We start from the raw sequence: 23,932 nt of genomic DNA on the forward strand, positions 1-23,932 counted from the left end.
AAACTCCTAAACTCATTGATATTAGCCTTACATTAAATGTATTTTATTTCTTTTTCTTTCATTTTGTCATTTTCTTTGTATTTAAAGGGTAACTGCTCCTCCTAAATGATAAAAAAAAACATGAATTAAGAGAATATCCACTATTCCCTTTTAATGTATTGGCCTGCTAAATTAGAATTATTTGGTACTTGTCACTTTCATGCAAATGTAGCTCTACCGTCAACAAAGGCAGATTCAGGGTCCACCAAAGATGAGGGATTTCATTGTATTGATTTGTATTTTCGTCCACCCTCAACAACCGCCCAGGAAAGGTATGTGTATCTATGAAACCAATGATGGTATAAACAGAGAATGGCTCACAGGCTGTAGAAAGTCAATTCTCTGTTCTGCTCAGTATGTTTTGCATATGCAAAGCCATCTGCACTATTTGGAACCTTTTCCCCCTTGATTTACCTAGGGTTGCTTATTTGCTTTTAAAATATTTGCATGTGATACTCACACAATTCTAACCACACAAACATGCCAACATTCGCATGTATTTTTGTCCCAGATTTTTGTCCCAGTCCACCCCTGCCCAAGAAGCATTCACTTACCTGAAGATGAAAAAAAAAAACAGAAAGCAAAGACAAATCTACACTTCAATAATATCATAACGAAATTTCGATATAATTTATACTTTATTCAGAATCACAGTTTTATTTTCATATCGGCTGCGTTTTGAGTTGGTCCCATTGAAGGCGCCTGGCCAGCCTCTGACACCTAAGACATAGATACTACTGCATTTAATTGTGTTTTTTATCCTCCTTAGCGAGCACCTTGTTTGTTCAAGGCGTGGAGGAGAATATAATTCAATATCTACAAGAACACAAATCTCCAGGGCTTCGTTTGGGAAAAACAGAAAAGGCTGATCTGGAATAATTATTCACAACGCACAAAATATTCACTATTCCCTTTTAATGTATTGGCCTGCTAAATTAGAATTACTGTTCCTCCTAAATGTAAAAAAAAACAACATAAATTAAGAGAATATCCTTATAGTTATAGTTTTGTATCCTCCATTGGAGCGTTTTTGTTACCATTTTCTAGTAAAGCGTTTTTGGTTTAAACATACTGCCGTCTTTTGAGTTTTGCTTCTGAGTCCCTGTCCCTGAGTCCAAGAATGGCATGTGTCCACCCAGATATATGAGATGAACAACGTTTGTTACAGTCCAATGTGTAGGCTGTTAGACTGTCAATCAATAATCCACCCGAAGAAATATTTTTTTCAAAAATTGATACCCGCACCCGCCCGATCATCATCCATTATAGTATAGGGTGAATGATCAGACGTCCCACTTTCCAAGGCTGCCTATTTATTTGTTTTATGAAAAGCTATTAAAAACGGCACTCCCTGCAAGTAAACAAATATCGAATCAACCCGCCCTATATTAGATAAATGTTTTTGATTGGCCCAACCAAGCCATGGAGGCCTTACTGAATAGGATTCAATTAGCATACCAGAGCAAATAAAACATGAGCTCACACATTTTCTGGTCCAAGTCTCGCAGCATTAACGTGCATGCCCCAAACTCGAAGTAATTAACGCTGCGTTTGTTTAATTATTTTAATTGTTACATTTTATCTGAAAGTAAATTCATTTACTTGAGTTGGAATACAATATCTAACTAAAGAAAATCCATAAGATGGCCAGGTGAGTCTGATATTGACAAGAATATAGGATGATCACTTTACTTTTTTCGAGTTTGAGTGAACGGCGGGTCACTTCCACAGTAATCATTGAGCGGATCGATAAAATCATCTAAAGTAGCCTACCATGTTCATGTTTATCTCAACAGACGGTGATTTATTTTTGAAGATTATTTAGATTTAAACTTCCAAACCTAGATTGCTAAAAAAAAAACGAGAACAACGATTCAAATGGTGTGATGTGGAACATTTGCTCCGGGAGAGAGGATGCACGCGGCCAAATGCTTTCTGGCCTAATTTAAAATAAGATAGGCTATATAAAATAGGCTAGGCTATATCATGCAACATAGTTTCTCAAACCTGTTTGGTCTCTTAGATAGCTGTTTTTTTATCGATTTCTAGGGATTTTCTATTTTTTATGGCTAGTTTTTAAATAAAAACATCTCCGTTTAACTGTGGTAGAAGATGTAGTTTTATTAGTTTGTGTGTAAATAAGGTCCACATTTTTTCTTCGTCATCCCAGCAAACATTTTGTTGTCGGTCACAAGTCTAATCGATGTTGGTCATGGAGGTCGATACGACGTCTAGTCAGAGCCCGGCTACATCCTATGAGTTGCCATTGTCTTAGTCACAGTAGGCTATGTTATGTCAGTTATCTTGAATATAGGCATTCCTCCTGGCAGTGGCGTAGCCAGAAATGTTCAAATGGGCGGGCAGGCAAAGCCAATTTGATTGAACATAAGATAGTCGCACTATACAAACATTAATCAATGGCATGTTATATTTATGACATAAATGTGGAATTAATTAAAAGTATTTGGTCGCAGCAGACAAATAACGCGGAAACATTTTAAACTTGCGCAAAACTACATTAACCCATGCATCGCTGAATCACATTTATTGAACGCTACATTGCTTTCGGTCATTGCTGACAATACACCGGTTAAAATTTTTAAACATGGGTAAAACTGCTTGACCTCGGCGTGTCATCACATCAAATTGAAACAGATTGGCCATATAAGACAAGCCTACGGCAAAGATTAAAACGTAGGCCTATCACACATACACGCACGCACACACACACACACACACACACACACACACACACACACACACACACACACACACACACACACACCAGGCACGGCGCCAGGAGTTGTGGATGGGCCAGACCAATTGTGGGGGGTCCTTAAAGGGACACTGTGTAATATTTTAAGTCATTTATTACCTCAAATCAACGTATTCATTCATAAATAAGTCCTCATTGGTGTAAAATTATCTCTGCCAAAAATCTCACTTATCCTCCTGAGCGTAGGATAATTAATATGTAGTTACATAGGACGGGTAAGCTTCATGGAGGCTTCCATGTTCTTCCGGTCTATGAACTGCCGAGAGGGACAAAAAGCATTACGTGGTACAGGAAATGCAAACGCATTTTCACTCTGAGCCAGCGTGAATGATGACTGAAATAATTCACTATCTTGCTCGAGGAATAATTACTCCTACATCATTAGCTTACACTAATGATTCATTGCAGTTTGAAATTTGATTGAAATAAAGAACCTCATCATCTCTCGAATGACTCAATAAGGTAGTATTGGATGTCATGACACAGCTTCTTGGCACATACTGCCCACCGTAGTTTTTGAACAAGCGAGCACTATTAGTTTAAATGCAATATACAATTGTACCACTAGATGGTAGTAATTTTTACACAGTGTCCCTTTAAATTAAAAACGTTATCAAATCCTTGTTTAACCTGATACAAATGACTAAATAATATACTGTTATATTATCTTTGCAATATAGCTTGATGCTCTTCAAATAATTTGTTGCATTGTAAAAAGTTTCGGTGTATAGGACAAACCTATCCGCGATTGCTCCTTAGGCCTTTTTACGACGCGACCAACGTCGCGACGCACGTCGTTGGCCACTCAGAGAGCTCGGCCTTCCTCAGTTTAGAAGCTGCTCAGCGTAGTACTGCCCTCCACAGATCAGATGTTGAACTTGATTTTTACATAAATTCCTGTATTGTGCAGGAACTGCAGAATTGCCTAGAAGATCAATTGGTGGTTCTCAATGTGTCCAAACCTAATATATATACATAATTTATATATATAATATATAGTATTATGTCTTTCTGTCCATCTTCTTCTCTACTCAAACTCTGTTTTACAATCTGATCCATTCCCCCCGACCCAAGCGTGTCCAGGAACACAGCAAAAGTTGATTGATGACGCTCTCCCATTGACTCCCAGCAAAAGTACATGCTTACGTCAGCATGTACCAGAAGTAAAAGAAAGCCGCAGAGAGAATCCCAACAAGCCGTTTCTAGGCAGCTCGGTAACAGTGATTTGCGGCAGTCATTTACTCCCCCTCTGTGGCGAAGCTAGACCTTTTTTGGGTCTAGAAATTATAACCCTATAATTTCGTCCTCAAATCTAATATTCTACCTTTTTCTTTTTACACAAGCAATGAGAGAATGGATGCTGTACGCTAATGAACAGGCACAAAGGGGCTAGTGAAATCGAGCACAACCTTCCTGCAGGAATATCTAACCTCTGATTGGTGGGTGGGCGTCAGCTTTTGGCTTAGACATACAACAGCATAGTAACTAATAAAATAAAGGTTGTGGAATAAAAAAATCTTGGACAGGACTTTATATACTTCATATACCCCTGTGGCTTCCTGGGGTTAAGCGCCCCCAAAAGTCAGAACCTAGAATCTCCCCTGTAGCTCACAATGGTATGTTTTGGTTTATTCTCTATCTGGTAGTAAATATTTTAAACTCCCCAACCCTATCTGTTACATCGCTTATCATAACAGCTGTGAAAATCTATACCGTCAGATCCTTTTCCCCAAATAAAACATTGTTCAATACAAAATACTCATTATTAAACCACATCACCGCAAAATCTGAAATGTGGTTATATGAAGGTTTACACTTTCTATGGAGTTGCATGGCTTTCCAACTGACATTCTGATTAAATGATGAACCTCAACATGTGTTCACCTGACTTCTAGATGGCTCATGATTTGAGGAATTTATGTTATCAGATGTCATCACCTCAGTAGGTCTCCCCTACTTTCCTTTTTTCCTAGTGTCTTCTTTCAGAATATCAATGTTCCATACAGTGCTGCAAAGTTGAGCAATTATGAAAAGTTTGCAAAGCTGCACTTGCAAAGTTGAGCCATTATAGTAAATTATACCTTTACTGTATCTCATTAATACATATTTTAATGATAATAAGCCTGAGAAGAGCAGGAGATGTGTGTAAATATCTTGTTAATGGGTACACAAACGTATTGCGACCAATGCTAAGGCCTGTTTCTCTGAATTGTTCTTTACTCCTCAATGATATAGTCTGTAACTGTAACTTTTCCATATAATATCTTAAAATAATGAATGACACTACACTCTGCTCCTCCATCTGTCTCTCATTCTGTCTCTTCTCTTATGTCTCTGATTGGAAACACGTGTAGGTCGGACTTCTTGGCCCATAAGGATTATTGCATGGCCGTGGCAGCCCTGGCAGCTAAGAGAAGCAGGGACCCTGAAACTCAGGTAGATTATACCATTCTTTTGAATATTAACCTCATATCGCACGTGAATTTGAGTGCTGTCATCATGTTTGACTTACTCAAAGGCCATCCTAAATCTTCTATTAAAGATTGGGTATGGGATTTGCGAAACGCCAGCAGATTTTGAAAACACACAACTCAAATGGTACTACCCCCTCTCTTTCAACGCTGACTCTGACTCCACCCATTCCAAGAACCTGGACGCGCAATCATGCACGAGCGCGAACACAGATGCACGAGAGCGAGCCAGGCTAGCGTAGGTTTTAGTTAAACAACATGGCAACATTAAAAAAACAACATGGGGATGGTGGCGTCTTGTCTGCCATGGAAATTGTCTTCTACTGCTAGGTCCAAATGTGGATTAACTAGTTCCAGTAGCTACCGCAGGATAACAACAAACAGGAGCTTGCTCTGGGTCACGAGCTCTGGGTCACGAGTACTGCACGAAGGGGTCGCGCGCGGGGCGCGGGGGAGGGGGAGTGCAGTACGACCGTTTGATTGACGTACTTACTTTCCAATGCAACTCGGTGGCTCTGGAAATCATTGGCTGGAGTTTTTCGAGCCCTGCCCGTTCCACAGATGATTGACTTGTTTAATTTTCATGTCAGTACTTCTAACTCAGTGGCTGTAAGTGGGTTATGATAAGGATTTCAAGTAATTCTGCAAAAATGGCCAAAAAAGCAAATTCCATACCCAACCTTTAATCCTACTTCAAATTAGATAATGACCATATAAGGCCATATTGGGCACTTCCTCCACAGAACCCGGCTGACGGAGCAGAACCAGTTAATTGACTTGTTTAATTGACAACCGCTTTGAAGCTGTGTGTGTGTGTGTGTGTGTGTGTGTGTGTGTGTGTGTGTGTGTGTGTGTGTGTGTGTGTGTGTGTGTGTGTGTGTGTGTGTGTGTGTGTGTGTGTGTGTTGCACAGCTAGGGATTGACAACCTTTTCTGCTGTTCCAGATGTGACCACCAAAACCGTTAGTTCAGAACTGCATCACCCAGAATTTTTTGTGGATAATTAACTTGAGTTTATTTCAACATTTCTTGTTATAAATTGTACCTAAAAATTTTAAGTATATTATTTTAACAATTATCTAAATTCCCAAAATTCCTACGAATCATAGTCAAGACTTTTTTTGTGTAAATAACTTTGAAAATCTCCCTGATTACAGGTTGGTGCCTGTATAGTGAACCAGGAGAATGACATTGTTGGCATCGGTTACAATCGAATGCCCAAAGGCTGTGATGATGACAAGTTATCATGGAAAAGAGAAGGCAGGGACAAATGGGACACTAAGTACCCTTATGGTGAGTTACTTCGATTTAGTTGGGGTCAAACGTGTACCTTTTATTATTCATTACTGTATCATTCTAAAGAAACCTTATTCAAGAATAAAATATCAGTTGACCTGAAATTTGATTTCCCCCCTCCCTACACACCAACACCAGTGTGCAGTGCAGTGCTTGAAGCCATTATGAATAAGAATGGCGCTGATCTGAAAGGCTGCACCATTTACGTGACACTTTTTCCATGCACTGAGTCTGACAAGCTTATCATCGAAGCAGGTGGGTGGCAGACTGGGAGAGCCACGTACGCACACAAACACAAAAACACACAAATCCATTAAAATAAAGTCCTGAATTACCAGAGGCCATTTCCTCTGGTAATTCAGAGATCAGCACTATAAGAAAGGTATTTGATGTAATCACTGACGTTTTGGTAGTGAATGCATCAGTTGCATTTAGTCTACCAACATATCCTTAATGTGTTCTTAACATCCTACCAGGTATTAAGAAAGTGGTGTATCTCTCTGACCAGTACCGCGACATGGAAATGATGGCAGCCTCTAAGATTTTTCTGCAAATGGCAGACATAGAGTTCAGGTGACACACACACACACACACACACACACACACACACACACACACACACACACACACACACACACACACACACACACACACACACACACACACACACACACACACACACACACACACACACACAAACAGTGATCTAGATACAGTGATCTAGATACAGTTACTTCCTGGATTCCCGAACTCCACCTCAGAGTTTTTTGATATGTATTTCCATCGGGTATTGTGATTTATAATTTACTGGTGGGCCTGAACTGGTTTCGGACCGACTTCTGACCCTGTGTGGAAGTCTTGGGGAACGTAGAGACGACAACCTGTCCTCTAATGATCTGTCAAGGGAACACTGGTCAGATGCACAGGGAGATCAGGCAGGATGCAGGGTTGGCACACAGGTCCAGGACCTGTGGAAAGGAGTGGAGGGAATTTAAGAAGGATGGAAGTACTTTTCTTTTTCATAGGGATAACCAAAATATGTTTGTGGAGGATTAAATCCAGTATTCCTAAATAAATAAAGCTAATTTCTCATCTTAACCCAAGTCACAGTAAAAGATCATCATAGTGTAAACATTTATTATGGGCCTGAGCTCCACGGATGGATTCCAGGTTTGGCTGCTTACCAGCCTTGCAGCGTGGTGAAGAGGCATCTTACCCCCTTCCCTCTTCATGCTCCTGTTTGGTCGTCTTCAACTCATGCCACAGCATCTGATCTTTGAATTCTTATTGTTTGTTTCAATTGTGTCATTTCCCAGACGTTGTATTTGTCCACTTCTAGTATTAGGTAGTGGAATAGTTTCTGTTTAAGTTTTTTTCAAGAGAGGGATAAAGGACGAGTCTCATGGAAAGATTGGAGTGAAAAGGAAACAAACATTGGTGATAAGGCGACGCTAAATGGAAAAAGTTCTTCAAGGGTTCATTGAGACTTTCTCTAGAAGTAGGTGTGTGTTTAGGGGTCACTGTTGAACTGAACCAAAATGTAGTCTAGTGCTAGTGGATGGTGGGAGACTGATTCATTAATTACGTTGGATTCACTTCTGTCTCCCTGTGTTTTTTTACAGTCAGTTCGAGCCTGGGGTGCCAACCATCACCATTGATTTGACGGTCAATAACTAACCTGGAAATCTGGACGGCCAGACATGCAAAAGTTGGGGGGCTTGCTTTGTCTAAAGGGAATACTTTCAGATATCTGCGCTTTGAAATCTCTTTCCCTTCCTTTTGATAAACCTCATGAATATGAGGAACTTTAAATTTATACTAAGCCCTTACCGGCTCAATGCAATAGTGGGTTCATATTAAGCTTCATTAGGCTTTAACATTTATTTGCACGCACGCTTTTTATGAAACTTACTACAGCTGTAGAGACTGACTCAAGATTAACAGAGAGCAAATATTAGATTGACGCCTAACTTAGGTTTTCATGCATCTTAATGGTCTGACAGGGTTTTATTGGTCGGATTTAGGCTTGGCACCCGTAAAAGGCTGCTTGCAGCTTTCATTGATTTTGTTTTAAGGACTACATAGAATATAGGCAAATATGAAATTTGGCAGATTCAAATTAAAAGTCTAGACTATTGTGCAAATTGCATTCTTTCTTTCTTTCATGTGATTTTGTTTTGCTTCATATGGGATGCTCAATGTGGTTTTGAGGATACCCTGGTTTTATGCTTGTTGTTTAGTTATTGGCATGCATATAGACAACATAATGGGTGATATGCTTTAAGATTACACAATAAATGAAACATAAAAAATAATTGGCATCATGGGAGCACGTTTGGTTTACTTCGGTTGAATTTTCAAGACTTTTTCTGAAATGTTTCCCTACTCCTGTATTCTGGTTTCCAGTAAGCCTCAGCTAATTGTAAATTAATCATGGTAAATTGGCCCCTGGCAGGAGTGAGGTACAAGATGATCCAACCCCTGTAATATGGAGGGAGGACCTACCATGTTAGAACCATAGCTAATGGAGAGAAGAGCCTATTAGAACCAGAGGTTATAGAGTGAATATCGTGAAGGAAACAGAGATAATGGAGAGAAGAGCATGTTAAAACCAGAGGTTAGAGAGTGAATATCGTGTTAGAAACACAGATAATGGAGAGAAGGGCCTGTTAGAACAGAGATAATGGAGAGCAGAACCTGTCAGAACCAGAGGTTATAGAGTGAATATCGTGTTAGAACCAGAGATAATGGAGAGAAGAGCCTGTTAGAACAGAGATAATGGAGAGCAGAACCTGTCAGAACCAGAGGTAATAGAGTGAATATCATGTTCGAACCAGAAATTATGGAGAGAAGAACCTGTTGGAATCAGAGGTTATAGAGGGAAAAAAGTGTTTGAACCAGAGATAATGGAGAGAAGAGCCTGTTAGAACCACAGAGATAATGGAGAGAAGAGCCTGTTAGAACCACAGAGGTAATGGAGAGAAGAGCCTGTTAGAACCACAGAGGTAATGGAGAGAAGAGCCTGTTAGAACCACAGAGATAATGGAGAGAAGAGCCTATTAGAACCACAGAGATAATGGAGAGAAGAGCCTGTTAGAACCACAGAGATAATGGAGAGAAGAGCCCGTTAGAACCACAGAGATAATGGAGAGAAGAGCCTGTTAGAACCACAGAGGTAATGGAGAGAAGAGCCTGTTAGAACCACAGAGGTAATGGAGAGAAGAGCCTGTTAGAACCACAGAGATAATGGAGAGAAGAGCCTCTTAGAACCACAGAGATAATGGAGAGAAGAGCCTGTTAGAACCACAGAGATAATGGAGAGAAGAGCCTGTTAGAACCACAGAGATAATGGAGAGAAGAGCCTGTTAGAACCACAGAGGTAATGGAGAGAAGAGCCTGTTAGAACCACAGAGATAATGGAGAGAAGAGCCTGTTGAGCCAGAGGTTATTGAGTGAATGTTATGTTATAACCACAGATAATGGAGAGAAGATTGTGTTTGAACTATGGATCCTGTTATAAACAGATGCAAGATGTGTGTATCTTATTAGAGGTAGGGATAATTTTGGAACCAGAGATAATGGATACATCCTGTTCGAACCAGAGGTAATGGATAGATCCTGGTAGAACAAGAAGTAATGGATAGATCCTGGTAGAACAAGAAGTAATGGATAGATCCTGGTAGAACAAGAAGTAATGGATAGATCCTGTTAGAACCAGAGGTAATAGAGTGTAGATCCTGTTAGAACCAGTGATAATGGAGTGTAGATCCTGTTAGAACCACAGAGGTAATGGAGTGTAGATCCTGTTAGAACCAGAGGTAATGGAGGGCAGATTGTGTTGGAGATGTATTACAAGAGAAAGGTCTCTTGACTGCCTTGTTGCTCTTCTCCCACACAACACTCATTTACAAAGTACATACTTACATACTTTGGTCTGAACTGGGCTTAGGGGTTCGGCACTGGTAAGGTAACCAGGCAATTTCAAACGGTTGAAAACGATAGTTATGTTATTATAACTCTAGTTCTATGATTGTAGGCATAGCCGTCTATGCTTCGCCTTATGGGCTTGTCCTGTGAAAATTCACACTATGCACCTATCAGCGTGGGCACCGCCCACATTTCCCCACGGTATCGTGTCAATATAAAGCGGTGTATACCGTCGCTCATCCTCCACGCTTTTCTTTCAGCATTTGGAGGGTACAGCAGGTGGGAAACTAGACGGCTACGCCTACAAGCATATAACTAGAGTTATAATAGCATAACTATCGTTCTATTTCATGTAGGCTACGCCGTCTAGGATTCGCCTTATGGGCTAAGGTGAAGCTGCGAGCGGAGCCCGATCAATGTACTCCTGCTGGACCCAAGTCAAAACGACCTAAGTCACCAGAGCACATTAAGGGCCCTATTTTAACGGTCTGAAACGCAAGTGGAAAGCGCAAAGCGCAAGTAGCTTTGTGGGCGGTTCTACGGCGCTATCGCTATTTTACAGGCGGATAAATGACACTTGCGTCGCGGCGCAAGTGTCAAAAGGGTTGGTCTGAAGCAGCCTAATTACCCGTAGGTGTGGTTTGGGCGTAACGTCCAACAAACCAATGAGAGTGCCAGCTCCCATCCCCTTTAAGAGCCATGAGCGCATTTGAATCGGACGAGTTGATATTTTGACAGCGCGTCTGCAGTCTCCGATGAGACAGATGCACATGAATTTCAAACTGCAAATGGCTCAGTTTATTGCCAAATAATATGGCCTAATTCACACATGGAATAAGGGGTTTTCTTCCACAACTTCAGAAATACTGAGTCCTCAAATAAATTTCGCCAAAGAAAACGTAAATAATATAACATATGATATGCGGTAACTGATCTATTTAATGAAATACGCACTACATTATAAACATTGATTCTTATCAGTATTGTATGCTATCCTAATATGCATGTGTCTCCGCGGTAATAGACATTGCCATTGATTGTATTATGCGTTACGTGTTTAGTTTGCGTGTGTTTAAACAGAGCACACACGCGCACCCGCATTCATTCATTCTTTTTAACACTCACTCGCGGTAAAACAATGTTTTTCACGATCAAATACTCATCAATCCTAAAAGTTATGGGCATGTAGGCCTATACGATGTCTGTGTCAAGAAAATATGTGTTTGCTGTACGGTGTTTGCAGATGCATTGATTTAAAAGTAAAACTTATTACCGCTGCATCAGCTGTTCTTTCCCAAATAATTTACCAAGAATGTGCGGCTAGGTAGATGAGAGAAGCAAAGTGTATGCGCGAGGTGCACAAGCAATCCGTATGCATCGCATGCGCATGTAGGCTATGCATCCGCCCTTAAAATAGCATCTGAGCAACGCGCCACTGACTTTAAACCAGGTATTTCCTGGTCAGTAGCGCAATGGTATTCAGCAACGGCAAAATAGCGTTTGCGCCAGAACACGCCTCCTCCTTCCGCCGAACCGCCCCTTGGGGCGCATGATCAATCCCTAATTTACCGGCGAGTGGCGCTGGTGGGAAAAGAACGCTCTGCGCCAGTTGTAAACTAGCAACGACACATGCGCCAGTGACTAAGTCACTTGCGCCGGATGCAAGATAGGGCCCTAAGACTTAAAAAAGCCAAGGAAGTGTAAAACACAACAGCTTAAAGGTTGGGTACGGAATTCGCTTTTTTGGCCATTTTTGCAGAATTACTTGAAATCCTTATCATAACCCACTTACAGCCACTGAGTTAGAAGTTCGACATGAAAATTAAACAAGTCAATCATCTGTGGAACGGGCAGGGCTCGAAAAAAACTCCAGCCAATGATTTCCAGAGCCACCGAGTTGCATTGGACAATAAGTACGTCAATCAAACGGTCGTACTGTACTCCCCCTCCCCCGCTCCCCGCGCGCGACCCCTTCGTGCAGTACTCGTGACCCAGAGCTCGTGACCCAGAGCAAGCTCCAGTTTGTTGTTATCCTGCGGTAGCTACTGGAACTAGTTAATCCACATTTGGACCTAGCAGTAGAAGACAATTTCCATGGCAGACAAGACGCCACCATCCCCATGTTTTTTTTTTTAATGTTGCCATTATTGAAGATTAACTGAGATTTAAAACACTTAGACTAATTTAAGAGAGAGAGTGCAAAAGAAATCGAGGGGTCCGGAGCAAGAATTGACAAAAGACTTTATCGTGCAGAAAAACAACAACGACAACAGCCTGAGTAGGTTTGCAAAGTCACTGGCCCCACATTGGGCTGCAGCCTCACTTATACACGTATAGGAATTTCTTTGTTTACAATGGAGTCACAACAGGGTTTCCGCCCGTCAATCTTCGTCACAGCATGTTATCAACTGCCCAGTTCAGTGGTCTGCATGGATCAACCTCATTAGCCAAGATGACCCAAGGCTGAGGTCAACTTAGCTTCCCCCCAGTTCCCTATACATTCCTGTGCACCATCTGTTCTGAATCCAGATTCTGCAAACACAATGCTTTCCACTATTTAAAATATAAAACCTATTAATAATCATGGTTTACCATAGAATATACTCACTAATTTCTACCACACCATGTTGTTTAACGAAAACCTACGCTAGCCTGGCTCGCTCTTGCGCATCTGTGTTCGCGCTCGTGCATGATTGCGCGTCCAGGTACTTGGAATGGGTGGAGTCAGCGTTGAAGGAGGACCATTTGAGTTGTGTTTTTTCAAAATCTGCTGGCGTTTCGCAAATCCCATACCCAACCTTTAATAAAAAACGAATTCCTCCTAGATCAAGCAAGGCAATGATCAAGGGAGAAAAAAGTGAGTCTGTAAAGACTCCGGCTCTAATCCGTGCTTCATGGAACCCATGAAAAGGAAAAGAAAAACCAGAGCAACACAGTTTCCATTAGGTCCGCTACCACCGGGGGCGGAGCCACGGAATCCGGCTCTCCAATAAGGGGACTCTCTCGGCCGTTTCTTATTAGAAGAAAACGGCGGGAGTGCCACACTGGCAAACATAACCACCTGACAATTGGCGAGCCAATAGAAAACCCCCCTAGTCTGTTTTTGATTTGAAAAAAGGTGGGAGAGTAAGACTGGTAATCAAGTCCAACTCGCCAGCCGGCGAGAGGAAATCCAACCACGCCGCTTTAAAGAACATGTCTATATTCTTAAGCCGTAAAAGGGGTCCCGGACTCCAGCACAGAGTTGCCGAGTGAGCCCCTGTTTGGCAAGAATTCCGTACGGAATCCGTACGGAATTCTTGCCAAACTGTACGGAATTCTTGCCAAACCGTACGGAATCCGTACGGTTTCCGTGCGGTTTTGCACTTTCACCGCGCCATTCTAGGGCCGGATTGTGGCCTTCTTGGCTTTCCATATACACCATGTACCGGAACTTAGTAAAAGAAAGCCGCGGAGAGAATTCCAACGAGGCGTTTCTAGGCAGCTTGGTAACAGTGATTTGCGGTAGTCATTTACTGCCCCTCAGTGGCGAAGCTAGACCTCTTTTGGGTGGGCTCAAGCCCACCCGAAACTTGCCTTGGCCCACCCTATCATTTCGTCCTCAAATCTAATATTCTACCTTCTTTTTTTTGCACAAGCAATGAGAGAATGGATGCTGTACACTAATGAACAGTCACAAATGGGCTAGTGAAATCGAGCACAACCTTCCTGCAGGAATCTCTAACCTCTGATTGGTGGATGGGCGTCTCCTGTTTGACAAAACCAAAAAGGCAGCACGAGCAAACTTAACATCGTTTCTGCTGTTTAGTCTGTCAAAAAGGCTCGCTAGTCTTTATCAGAAAATCCACGATTTCCAGCTGTGTTATAACCTGACCAGCTAATAATTATTATTATTATTTTAAAACCTGTCAGATGCGTAATACATGAGAATGGACCACAAGGCGATTCTATCTATGCCTCCTCTTGAATTGCGTCATGTTTTATTCAGCAGGGGCTTGTAATGCTGCGTAGCATGATAAGCATGATAAGGTGCAAGGAGCAGAAAAAGTTGGCATGGGTGCTACTTTTTAGTAGAAAAAAAATGCTGGCATTAATTTATCAGCTGAGGGCATGTTCATTGCCATAAAAATGTGAGCTAATCAACAAGTACAACATGTTCTAGTACTATGAGACTCATGGAAACGCTCTCAGCTTATAAGAGGTGTGTGTGTGGGGGGGGGGGGGGGGGGGGCGAGCGGCAGACGGGAATTAGTTTATTTTTTTATTTTAATAAGATTTATTTTATTTTAAATAAACATAATACCAAGGGTCAGAAGTTTTACAAGAATTGTGATCGTACAAAGTCATGACAGAGAGTCTTTATTCATGCTGGAAAGATGAACATATGTTATTTTTTTTGAAAGGGAATAACATGATGAAGCTGACAAGTGACCAATGTTTACTGTTTAAAAATATTAATATCAAACCCAAGTGAATCATATACTCTTGTTTCTCTATTTTGAGATTCACACAGACTAGCAGTCTTGTTTAAATGTTACAAATTGAGTTAATAAACTGAACTTGGAAATTGTTTAAGTTGTTGCAGATGTTATCTCTGCTAATTTTATTAATCTAAATAAATAAATTATTAGCAGGTTCTCAATAGTAGGCTTTTTCAATTCAGGGAGTGCGCGAAAAAATTAATGAAAATAAGCACCCTTTTTTTTGCATCAGAACAAGATCTTTTATAAAAATGTATGGGTCCCTGAAAGTGAGACAAAGTAGTTTATTGCTCACGAAATAGTGGCATGTTTCTCATATTATTAATCTAGCACATGTTGTACCCATGTGTTTCAGTAACGGTGTAAATAAAAAAAATGGGGAAATATGGTCATTTTTGAGTGAAACTTACACAAAGGAAATTTAATATACCTCAAATTTGTTATCACAGTTCACATCCATTGATTATTCCTTCATCCAAACAGTCTTTTTCCCTTTCATCACTTTAGTGATTCAGAACTGCATTATTTAGCAGACACTGACAGCTTTTGGCTTAGACATACAACAGCATAGTAACTAATAAAATAAAGGTTGTGGAATAAAAAAATCTTGGAAAGGACTTTATATACTTCATATACCCCTGTGGCTTCCTGGGGTAGAGCCCCCCCAAAAGTCAGAACCTAGAATCACCCCTGTGGCTCACAATGGTATGTTTTGGTTTATTCTCTATCTGTTCGTAAATATTTTAAACTCCCCAACCCTATCTGTTACATCGCTTATCATAACAGCTGTGAAAATCTATACCGTCTGATCCTTTTCCCCCAATATAACATTGTTCAATACAAAATACTTATTATTGAACCACATCACCGCAAAATCTGAAATGTGGATATGAAGGTTTACACTTTCTATGGAGTTGCATGGCTTTCCAACTGACATTCTGATTAAATGATGAATCTCAACATATGTTAACCTGGCTTCTAGATGGCTCATGATTTGAGGAATTTATGTTATCAGATGTCATCACCGGTCTCCCCTACTTTCCTTTTTTCCGAGTGTCTTCTTTCAGAATATCAATGTTCCATACAGTGCTGCAAAGTTGAGCAATTATGAAAAGTTTGCAAAGTTGCACTTGCAAAGTTGAGCCATTATAGTAAATTATTTTACTGTATCTCATTAATACATATTTTAATGAATAAGCCTGAGAAGAGCAGGAGATGTGTGTAAATATCTTGTAAATGGGTACACAAACGTATTGCGACCAATGCTAAGGCCTGTTTCTCTGAATTGTTCTTTACTCCTCAATGATATAGTCTGTAACTGTAACTTTTCCATATAATATATTAAAATAATGAATGACACTACACTCTGCTCCTCCATCTGTCTCTCATTCTGTCTCTTCTCTTATGTCTCTCAGTGGAAACACGTGTAGGTCGGACTTCTTGGCCCATGAGGATTATTGGATGGCCGTGGCAGCCCTGGCAGCTAAGAGAAGCAAGGACCCTGAAACTCAGGTCGATTATACCATTCTTTTGAATATTAACCTCATATCGCACGTGAATTTGAGTGCTGTCATCATGTTTGACTTACTCAAAGGCCATCCTAAATCTTCTATTAATCCTACTTCAAATTAGATAATGACGGAGGGAAACAGTGCATTACTTTACTGCAGCCAAGGCATAAGGCCATATTGGGCACTTCCTCCACAGAACCCGGCTGACGGAGCAGAACCAGTTAATTGACTTAATTGACAACCGCTTTGAAGTTGTATGTGTGTGTGTGTGTGTGTGTGTGTGTGTGTGTGTGTGTGTGTGTGTGTGTGTGTGTGTGTGTGTGTGTGTGTGTGTGTGTTGCACAGCTAGAGATTGACAACCTTTTCTGCTGTTCCAGATGTGACCACCAAAACCGTTAGTTCAGAACTGCATCACCCAGATTCTTTTGTGGATAATTAACTTGAGTTTATTTCAACATTTCTTGTTATAAATTGTACCTAAAAATTTAAAGTATATTATTTTAACAATTATCTAAATTTCCCAAAATTCCTACCAATCATAGTCAAATCTTTTTTTGTATAAATAACTTTGAAAATCTCCCTGATTACAGGTTGGTGCCTTAATAGTGAACCAGAAGAATGACATTGTTGCCATCGGTTACAATCAAATGCCCAAAGGCTGTGACGATTACCTCATGCCATGGAAAAGAGAAGGCAAGGACAAATGGGACACTAAGTACCCTTATGGTGAGTTACTTCGATTTAGTTGGGGACAAACGTGTACCTTTTATTATTCATTAATGTATCATTCTAAAGAAACCTTATTCAAGAATAAAATAGCAGTTGACCTGAAATTTGATTTCCCCCCTCCCTACACACCAACACCAGTGTGCAGTGCAGTGCTTGAAGCCATAATGAATAAGAATGGCGCTGATCTGAAAGGCTGCGACGTTTACGTGACACTTTTTCCAGGCACTGAGTCTGCCAAGCTTATCATCCAAGCAGGTGGGTGGCAGACTGGGAGAGCCACGTACGCACACAAACACACAAACACACAAACACACAAACACACAAACACACAAACACACAAACACACAAACACACAAATCCATTAAAATAAAGTCCTGAATTACCAGAGGCCATTGCCTCTGGTAATTCAGAGATCAGCACTATAAGAAAGGTATTTGATGTAATCAATGACGTTTTGGTAGTGAATGTATCAGTTCAACCCTGTCTCGTCAAAATTACGTTCCCAGAAAACTATTCGGCATTCTCAATTACGTTTGTCATAAAACGTATTTTGTCCGCGATTACGTTTTATTGAACGTATTGCAAATACGTTCGTCCTCAGCCTATTTTTTGCCATTTATTAACCTCTATGATTATGTTTGGTTGAAACGTATCCCAGATAGGTTAAATGTCAACGTATAGCACATTATTGTCATTAAGGCATATCTCCCTTTCAGAGAACGTTTCATTTAACGTATTTTGTCTGAAAAACGTATCTTGGCTGTGGATACGTGTTATTGAACATATCGCAAATACGTTCGTTGTCAACCTATTTTTTGCCATTAATTTACCTCTAGGATTATGTTTGGTTGAAACGTATCCCAAATATGTTAAATGTCAATGTATAGCACATTATTGTCATTAAGGCATATTTCCCTTTCGGGAAACGTTTAATTTAACGTAATTTTGTCCCTGATTACGTCTTATTGAACATATTGCAAATAGGTTCGTTCTCAACATTTTTTTTGTTATTTATTTAAGCTACCTCTTGGATTACATAGGCTACATTTAATTGAAACGTATCCTTAATAGGCTACATTAAATTTCGATAACACATTATTGTCAGTATATAGGCATAGGCCTACCTCTCGGGGAAGCGAACGTTTGATTGTAATGTTAATAGTCCAACGTTATATCAACATGTCACAAGAGGAGAAATTATAGATGCTGACGGGGTAACTAGGAGCGGGGGTTGCTTTGTTGATTTCTTTATCTAGGGCTATAGCTGTGGTCAAAGCGGGAAGTGTGCGTTGTCTGGGCGGCTGCCTGAACTGAGCTGCAGGAAATTATGTTCACATGTTTCTTCATTCATTCATGAAGGCTATACCGGTGAACGGTGACGTCAGACTCACGCCCACCTACAAACCAATCAATGTCCAGTATCAGCCTGTCCTCTCGGAAAATACGACCACGTAGGTGGTTTGTTCCGCCACAGATTACGACCCATTGGAATTTATCCAAAACGAGAGGTAATAGGATATTTTTCCGTGAAATGGCAGAGGCGGACAATAGGATATTTTAGTATTTGGGTTTGATAGTTATGACGAAGAATATTTTAGCTCTCGACAGAAAAACATGGTTGCTATAGTTGCTATGGACGCTGAAAACAGCAGCTCGCATGCCGTTTAAATCATGGCTATAAAACCTTTTTCTTTGCTGATTATGCTATTTTACGTAACCGTGTAACGATATTTAATTTAACAACTTTAAAACAACTTTAAGCCCGGAAGGAAAAGATAATTCACCGCCGGAAGTCGGGAAGGCCCATGCAAGTGAACGGAGCGTTCCACGGCATTGAGAAGAGCCGTTTAGTAAATAAATAAATAAATAGATTACACATATATATATATATATATATATATATATATATAGAGAGAGAGAGAGAGAGAGAGAGAGAGAGAGAGAGAGAGAGAGAGAGTATATTTTAATATTGAATGAATAAAATAAAGGCTTTAAACATGTGACATGCCTACGTTTTTTTGCCACGTGACAAAAAATGCGTCACGTGACTCTTACGTTCGCTAAGAACGTAAGAGCGAAATGCATACAAGACATAATACTTCCATCTGTGTCTGTTTTATATGCAGATCGAATTCATGAGGTCATTTGCATTGACCATTTATGGTTAAAAAGGGGCGTGTACAGGGCGGAACGTGAAGCTGATTCAGCTGCGCACACTTATAGGCACTCTGTGATTTATAAAGCATTGATTGCGTACGGTGTGCGTACGCAGGGTTTTATAAATCGGAATATTTTTTGGCGCACGCAAAACTTGGCTTTTGGGCGTATGTACACTTTTAGTAGCGATCGGTCTCATTTATAAAACTGTGCGTGGGATCAAGTGTGCGCAGCTGAATCAGCTTCACGTTCCGCCCTGCACACGCCCCTTTTTAACCATAAATGGTCAATGCAAATGACCTCATGAATTCGATCTGCATATAAAACAGACTCAGATGCAAGTATTATGTCTTGTCGGAAACAATGGCAGAAGTACTGAGAAAAGCAAAAAAGCGAAATTTCACGGAGGTTGAAGTGGAGACACTTGTGGGTGAGATGGAGGCCCGAAAAGTAGTTTTGTTCGGCGGTCACGGGATTGGGATCGCCAACAACAAAAAGCAGAGTGTGTGGCAACATGTTGCTGCAGCAGTGAACTCTGTCAGTAGCACGGAGCGCACAGTCCCAGAATTAAAAAAGAAGTGGTCTGACATAAAGTTACATATTTTTATGTAGCCTAGCAATAAATCGTTATGGTCCCTAAACACCCTCTCCCTCCGAATCCTGCCATTTGCATGGTCCGCCAGAAGTGCCATATGGTGCAGCATTACCACGGCGCTCACCTCTGTATTTATAGGGTTACGGTAATAAGACTGACCGAGAACACCTTGGATAATCAGTTTGTAATTACCCACGTAAAATGTTCTTGAACATAACCCCTTTTTAATGCCTGATTTGTCATGAAAAGCATCAAGAGTAACGGACAACGATTGTGATGAGGAGTGTGGCTTGGTTTTCCACACTTCGGATTTAATTGACATTTGATTATGTGTTTACAGTGTCACATAAAAATATTATGTTATTGACACATGTTGGACAGATGGTTTATTCCATGCAGTCGCGCCGTCAGTGGACAGTATGGAGTGACGGGATTAAATATAGAGAATTTTATTTTATTTATATTCTAAGGAGATGTTTCTGGAGTTATAACTGAGAAATAACGCAGTTGCCTTAAATTATTCTGATGACATAGATTTAACGCATGATACGGGTTGAAATTAAATTTATGAAGGGCGATGATAAAACATAATCGTTCTTCTCACTCTACAATTCTTCGGTCGGACTTCAGTTCACCACCACACCATCTGTTTCCCCAATTCTCCTTTTCCTCTAAACTATGCGTAAGCATGGGTCAGAGTTTGCTTAGGGCTGCGCACATTTTCCCGTCAAGTTGTTTTTTTATAGATCACAACCTTGGCGTGGTTTTAAACGATGGCAGCTGGAATAGTAGTTAATTAACCTGTCCACAGTATCAGAGCCTTCGGTGACCGCAGTGCGGTGCACGATGACAGCCTTCCTCACCTCATCATCATCCTCAGAAAGCTTCTCCAAGTCAAGCGTTTCTGAACATTGAACGTCTTGAACCTTTTTAATTTAATTTTTGCATTCTCCTGCTCCAGATCCCCTTCCGGCCACCACAAAAAGCGCCGAAGGTCTGTGTCTTCTTCTGGAACTCTCACTTGGTGACACATGGCTTCCACATCAGCCATCATAGCGACATAATCCTGTCGGAAGCGTGCTAGCACTCCATAAGGGAGTTAGTCAGGTCCGGACCCTGAAGCAGCTCTTTATTTAGTGACGTCCCCTGAAAGCTAGCAGCGCAGTCGAAGACCACACGCAGCTTCTTCTTCTGTGGGTGGTACACCCCATGGTGCGGGATGTACCACACTCTCCCGTCCTGTCGGGTCAGCTGAACTTCTGGTACCTTGACTGCGTACCCCTTTTTCAGCATGTCACCTCTACAGCTTGTGTATTCTTGGTGAAATCCACTGCTTTTGCTGAGCTTCCTCTTGAGATTCAGCGCACGCTGCACTGCAGCACTTCTGTTATTTGGAACATTGATCACAGGTTGGGGAGGTTGATGTAATAATGCCCATCTGTATGACGTACTGACCCGGACACAGAGCCGATAAACCGCTTGTCTTCTTGTGACATTTCCAGAGTGTCGTTGCAATTATGCTAAGGAAAATCTGCATTGTATTGCTGGATGAGTTGTTCTTCCACTGACTCTAGGGAAATCCTGTTGACTGTGACTGGGTGCTGTTCACTGTCGTCTAACTCACTGTCTCTGTGTTCTCTAAGCGGGCCATTAACAGTCCAACCAAGAACAGTTTTCACAGCATATGGGCCGCTGTCTTGGCTGTGAATAACATTCCATGGCTCAAAAGCTTCATGAACATTATTACCTATAAGGAGCCCTATTTCAGCATCAATGCACGGCAACTTCCCTCCCTGAAGATATGGCCACTTTCCCACGTCCTCCTGTGAGGGAATGTGCTCCTTTGTTACCGGGATGCTTTTTTGGATGAAAACCTTAGGCAAGCCGATGAAGTTATTTTCCTGAAGTCCACTGACCTCCAAGTATCTGAGAAGGCCATAAGACTTTTCACATGCTTAGTTGAACTCATTTTAGTTAAGACGAGTACTCTCAGTACTCTTTCCCTGAAGATTCAGCTGCCTTGCCAAGGAATCCGTGCAAAACGTAGCAGAGCTCCCAGGGTCAACAAATGCATACGTTTGCACAACTTTTCTTTTGCAGAACAAACATGGCTTATTGAGAGCAGCATAGATTGGCGGTCCAATTGCATTCCTTTTTGAATGGTCATTTTTCGTCCTGTTTTGATGCAGCTACATTAGTAGCAAAGCTGCTTCCTTTTAGCCGTTCATGCCTTCTTCCATTCTGAAACTTTGTTTGTTCTTTCTTTTCAGTTGAGGCGCCTTGTAACTCCCCAAAGAGAGGGTCTGTGGCGATCTTAGCCTGCTTGTCTACAAAGGCAACGAGGTCATTGAATCTCACTCTCCGCCGGCTCCTTTCCTGAATTTCAAAGGCTTGCGACCTCCACTTTTCTGACTGTATGTTAAGACTGTAATAATTACATTAATACTAATAAACAACCAGAAAGAAAACCGACAAAGTTATAAAGGCCTCTGGTCAAAGTTTGTAGCGAAAAGAGTAAGCGGTTTGATGTTAAACACTTAAAACTAGAAAATTAAATAAACATAAATAACAAACAAAAGGGCCAGACAGTGAGCGGTTATGATTATGTTTATTTCATGTAACACCAATCCCTGCGTGACATGTCTCGATCGACCGCATAAAATCACTGTTTGAATTGAAACTTCTTAGCGACAACTAGATGACCAGGTTTCCCCCCCTTTCTTGGAAGTAACCAGTTCTCCTTTGTTGGTCAGGGTCAGACGAACCTGATTGCAATTTGTAGCGACTGAATTGCTGGCCCAGACTGCCTCATCTTCTTTGGTGTAAACGACCAGGTTTGAATCTTGTTGGTGGCCCAGATCGGAGACCATTTGTAGATGACAAAGTTTCCATCGTCCAGTGGACATGAAGATAAGTTATTGTTTAGGTGAAAGACTTGTGTGACATTATGGTAACTACCTCTCTATATCTATTCTCACCTGAAAGATAGCCTTGTACTCTTGGTTGTTACTCATGAGGAAGTCCCCTTTAAAGAGCTGCTGATTGGCGCTGAGAGAGTTCCGACTCATGTTTCTGAGGACATGATTTGGATTCAAGCAGATGCAAATCAGAACATTATCATTTCCAAATGACCTTCTGTTTTAAAAGCAGGAAACAAGCATAGTGTCCAGAATCAGGCAACTAGACACAAGAATAATATGTATGCACGGAACACTGTTTTCGGATGTTGAATTAGTTTCACACCAAACGCTACATTTGAATCCTTTCTAATAATGAATTCGCACAAATATATTGCTTTCTTAACATCTTTTCAAGAGTGCCGACTCGGATTTGCCCTTCGGAGCATGAACATTGGGAATGGAAACACCATAATGCCCCCTTGTGTTAATGTTAATGTGACGTACAAGCATAAATGCAGGCAGCTCTGCGAAGATCTATACGTGGATCTTGGCAGATTTTCAACTTTTTCCATAGAAGTCTAAATCGATCATCAATCATACGCCGACATTTTTTTATAACACATCCCTTTCACTATACATTTAATTTAGAATAAGGATAATCAGATGAGTGTCTTCTTAAAGTTTTCAGTCATCAGTTTACGAGTGCAGGTGTTTCCTGAGGTATGAGACTCACCTGGGATGACAGATGATGCAGCTGTTGAACGAGGGACGAGAGGAGTTGCAGGTTTGTGAGTCGAGAGGGAGAGCACCTCTGCTATTTATCATCCCCAGAGAAGGAAATGGCCCTCACCAGGAAGGGGGGGGGGGGGGGGGGTTGTCTGTCTGTCTGTCTGTCTGTCTGTCTGTCTGTCTGTCTGTCTGTCTGTCTGTCTGTCTGTCTGCCTGTCTGCCTGTCTGCCTGTCTGCCTGTCTGTCTGTGCTTTCTTCAACGTTACAGATTCTTACCTCTTAGTTTGATCCTGTATCAACCAATAATGTAAAAACGGCCAAT

At 41.1% G+C, this 23,932-nt stretch overlaps 1 protein-coding gene across 1 annotated transcript; it reads left to right on the plus strand.

Moving 5' to 3' along the window:
* The first annotated feature begins 1,547 nt into the window (after nt 1-1,547).
* LOC132457824 (deoxycytidylate deaminase-like) lies at nt 1,548-8,896 on the plus strand. The gene is made up of 6 exons (XM_060052177.1): nt 1,548-1,690; nt 5,170-5,251; nt 6,443-6,578; nt 6,720-6,836; nt 7,058-7,154; nt 8,204-8,896. The coding sequence occupies exons 1-6, from the start codon at nt 1,683-1,685 to the stop codon at nt 8,256-8,258; spliced, it is 495 nt and encodes a 164-aa protein (XP_059908160.1). The 5' UTR covers nt 1,548-1,682; the 3' UTR covers nt 8,259-8,896.
* Nucleotides 8,897-23,932: the final 15,036 nt, after the last annotated feature.

Source organism: Gadus macrocephalus, chromosome 1 (assembly GCF_031168955.1).
Source record: "Gadus macrocephalus chromosome 1, ASM3116895v1".
NCBI lineage: Eukaryota > Metazoa > Chordata > Actinopteri > Gadiformes > Gadidae > Gadus > Gadus macrocephalus.

Coding starts and splice junctions, on each gene's coding strand:
- LOC132457824 (XM_060052177.1), top strand. Junction 5,252..6,442: donor GCAGGGACCCTGAAACTCAG/GTAGATTATACC, acceptor CCCTGATTACAG/GTTGGTGCCTGTATAGTGAA. Junction 6,837..7,057: donor CAAGCTTATCATCGAAGCAG/GTGGGTGGCAGA, acceptor ACATCCTACCAG/GTATTAAGAAAGTGGTGTAT.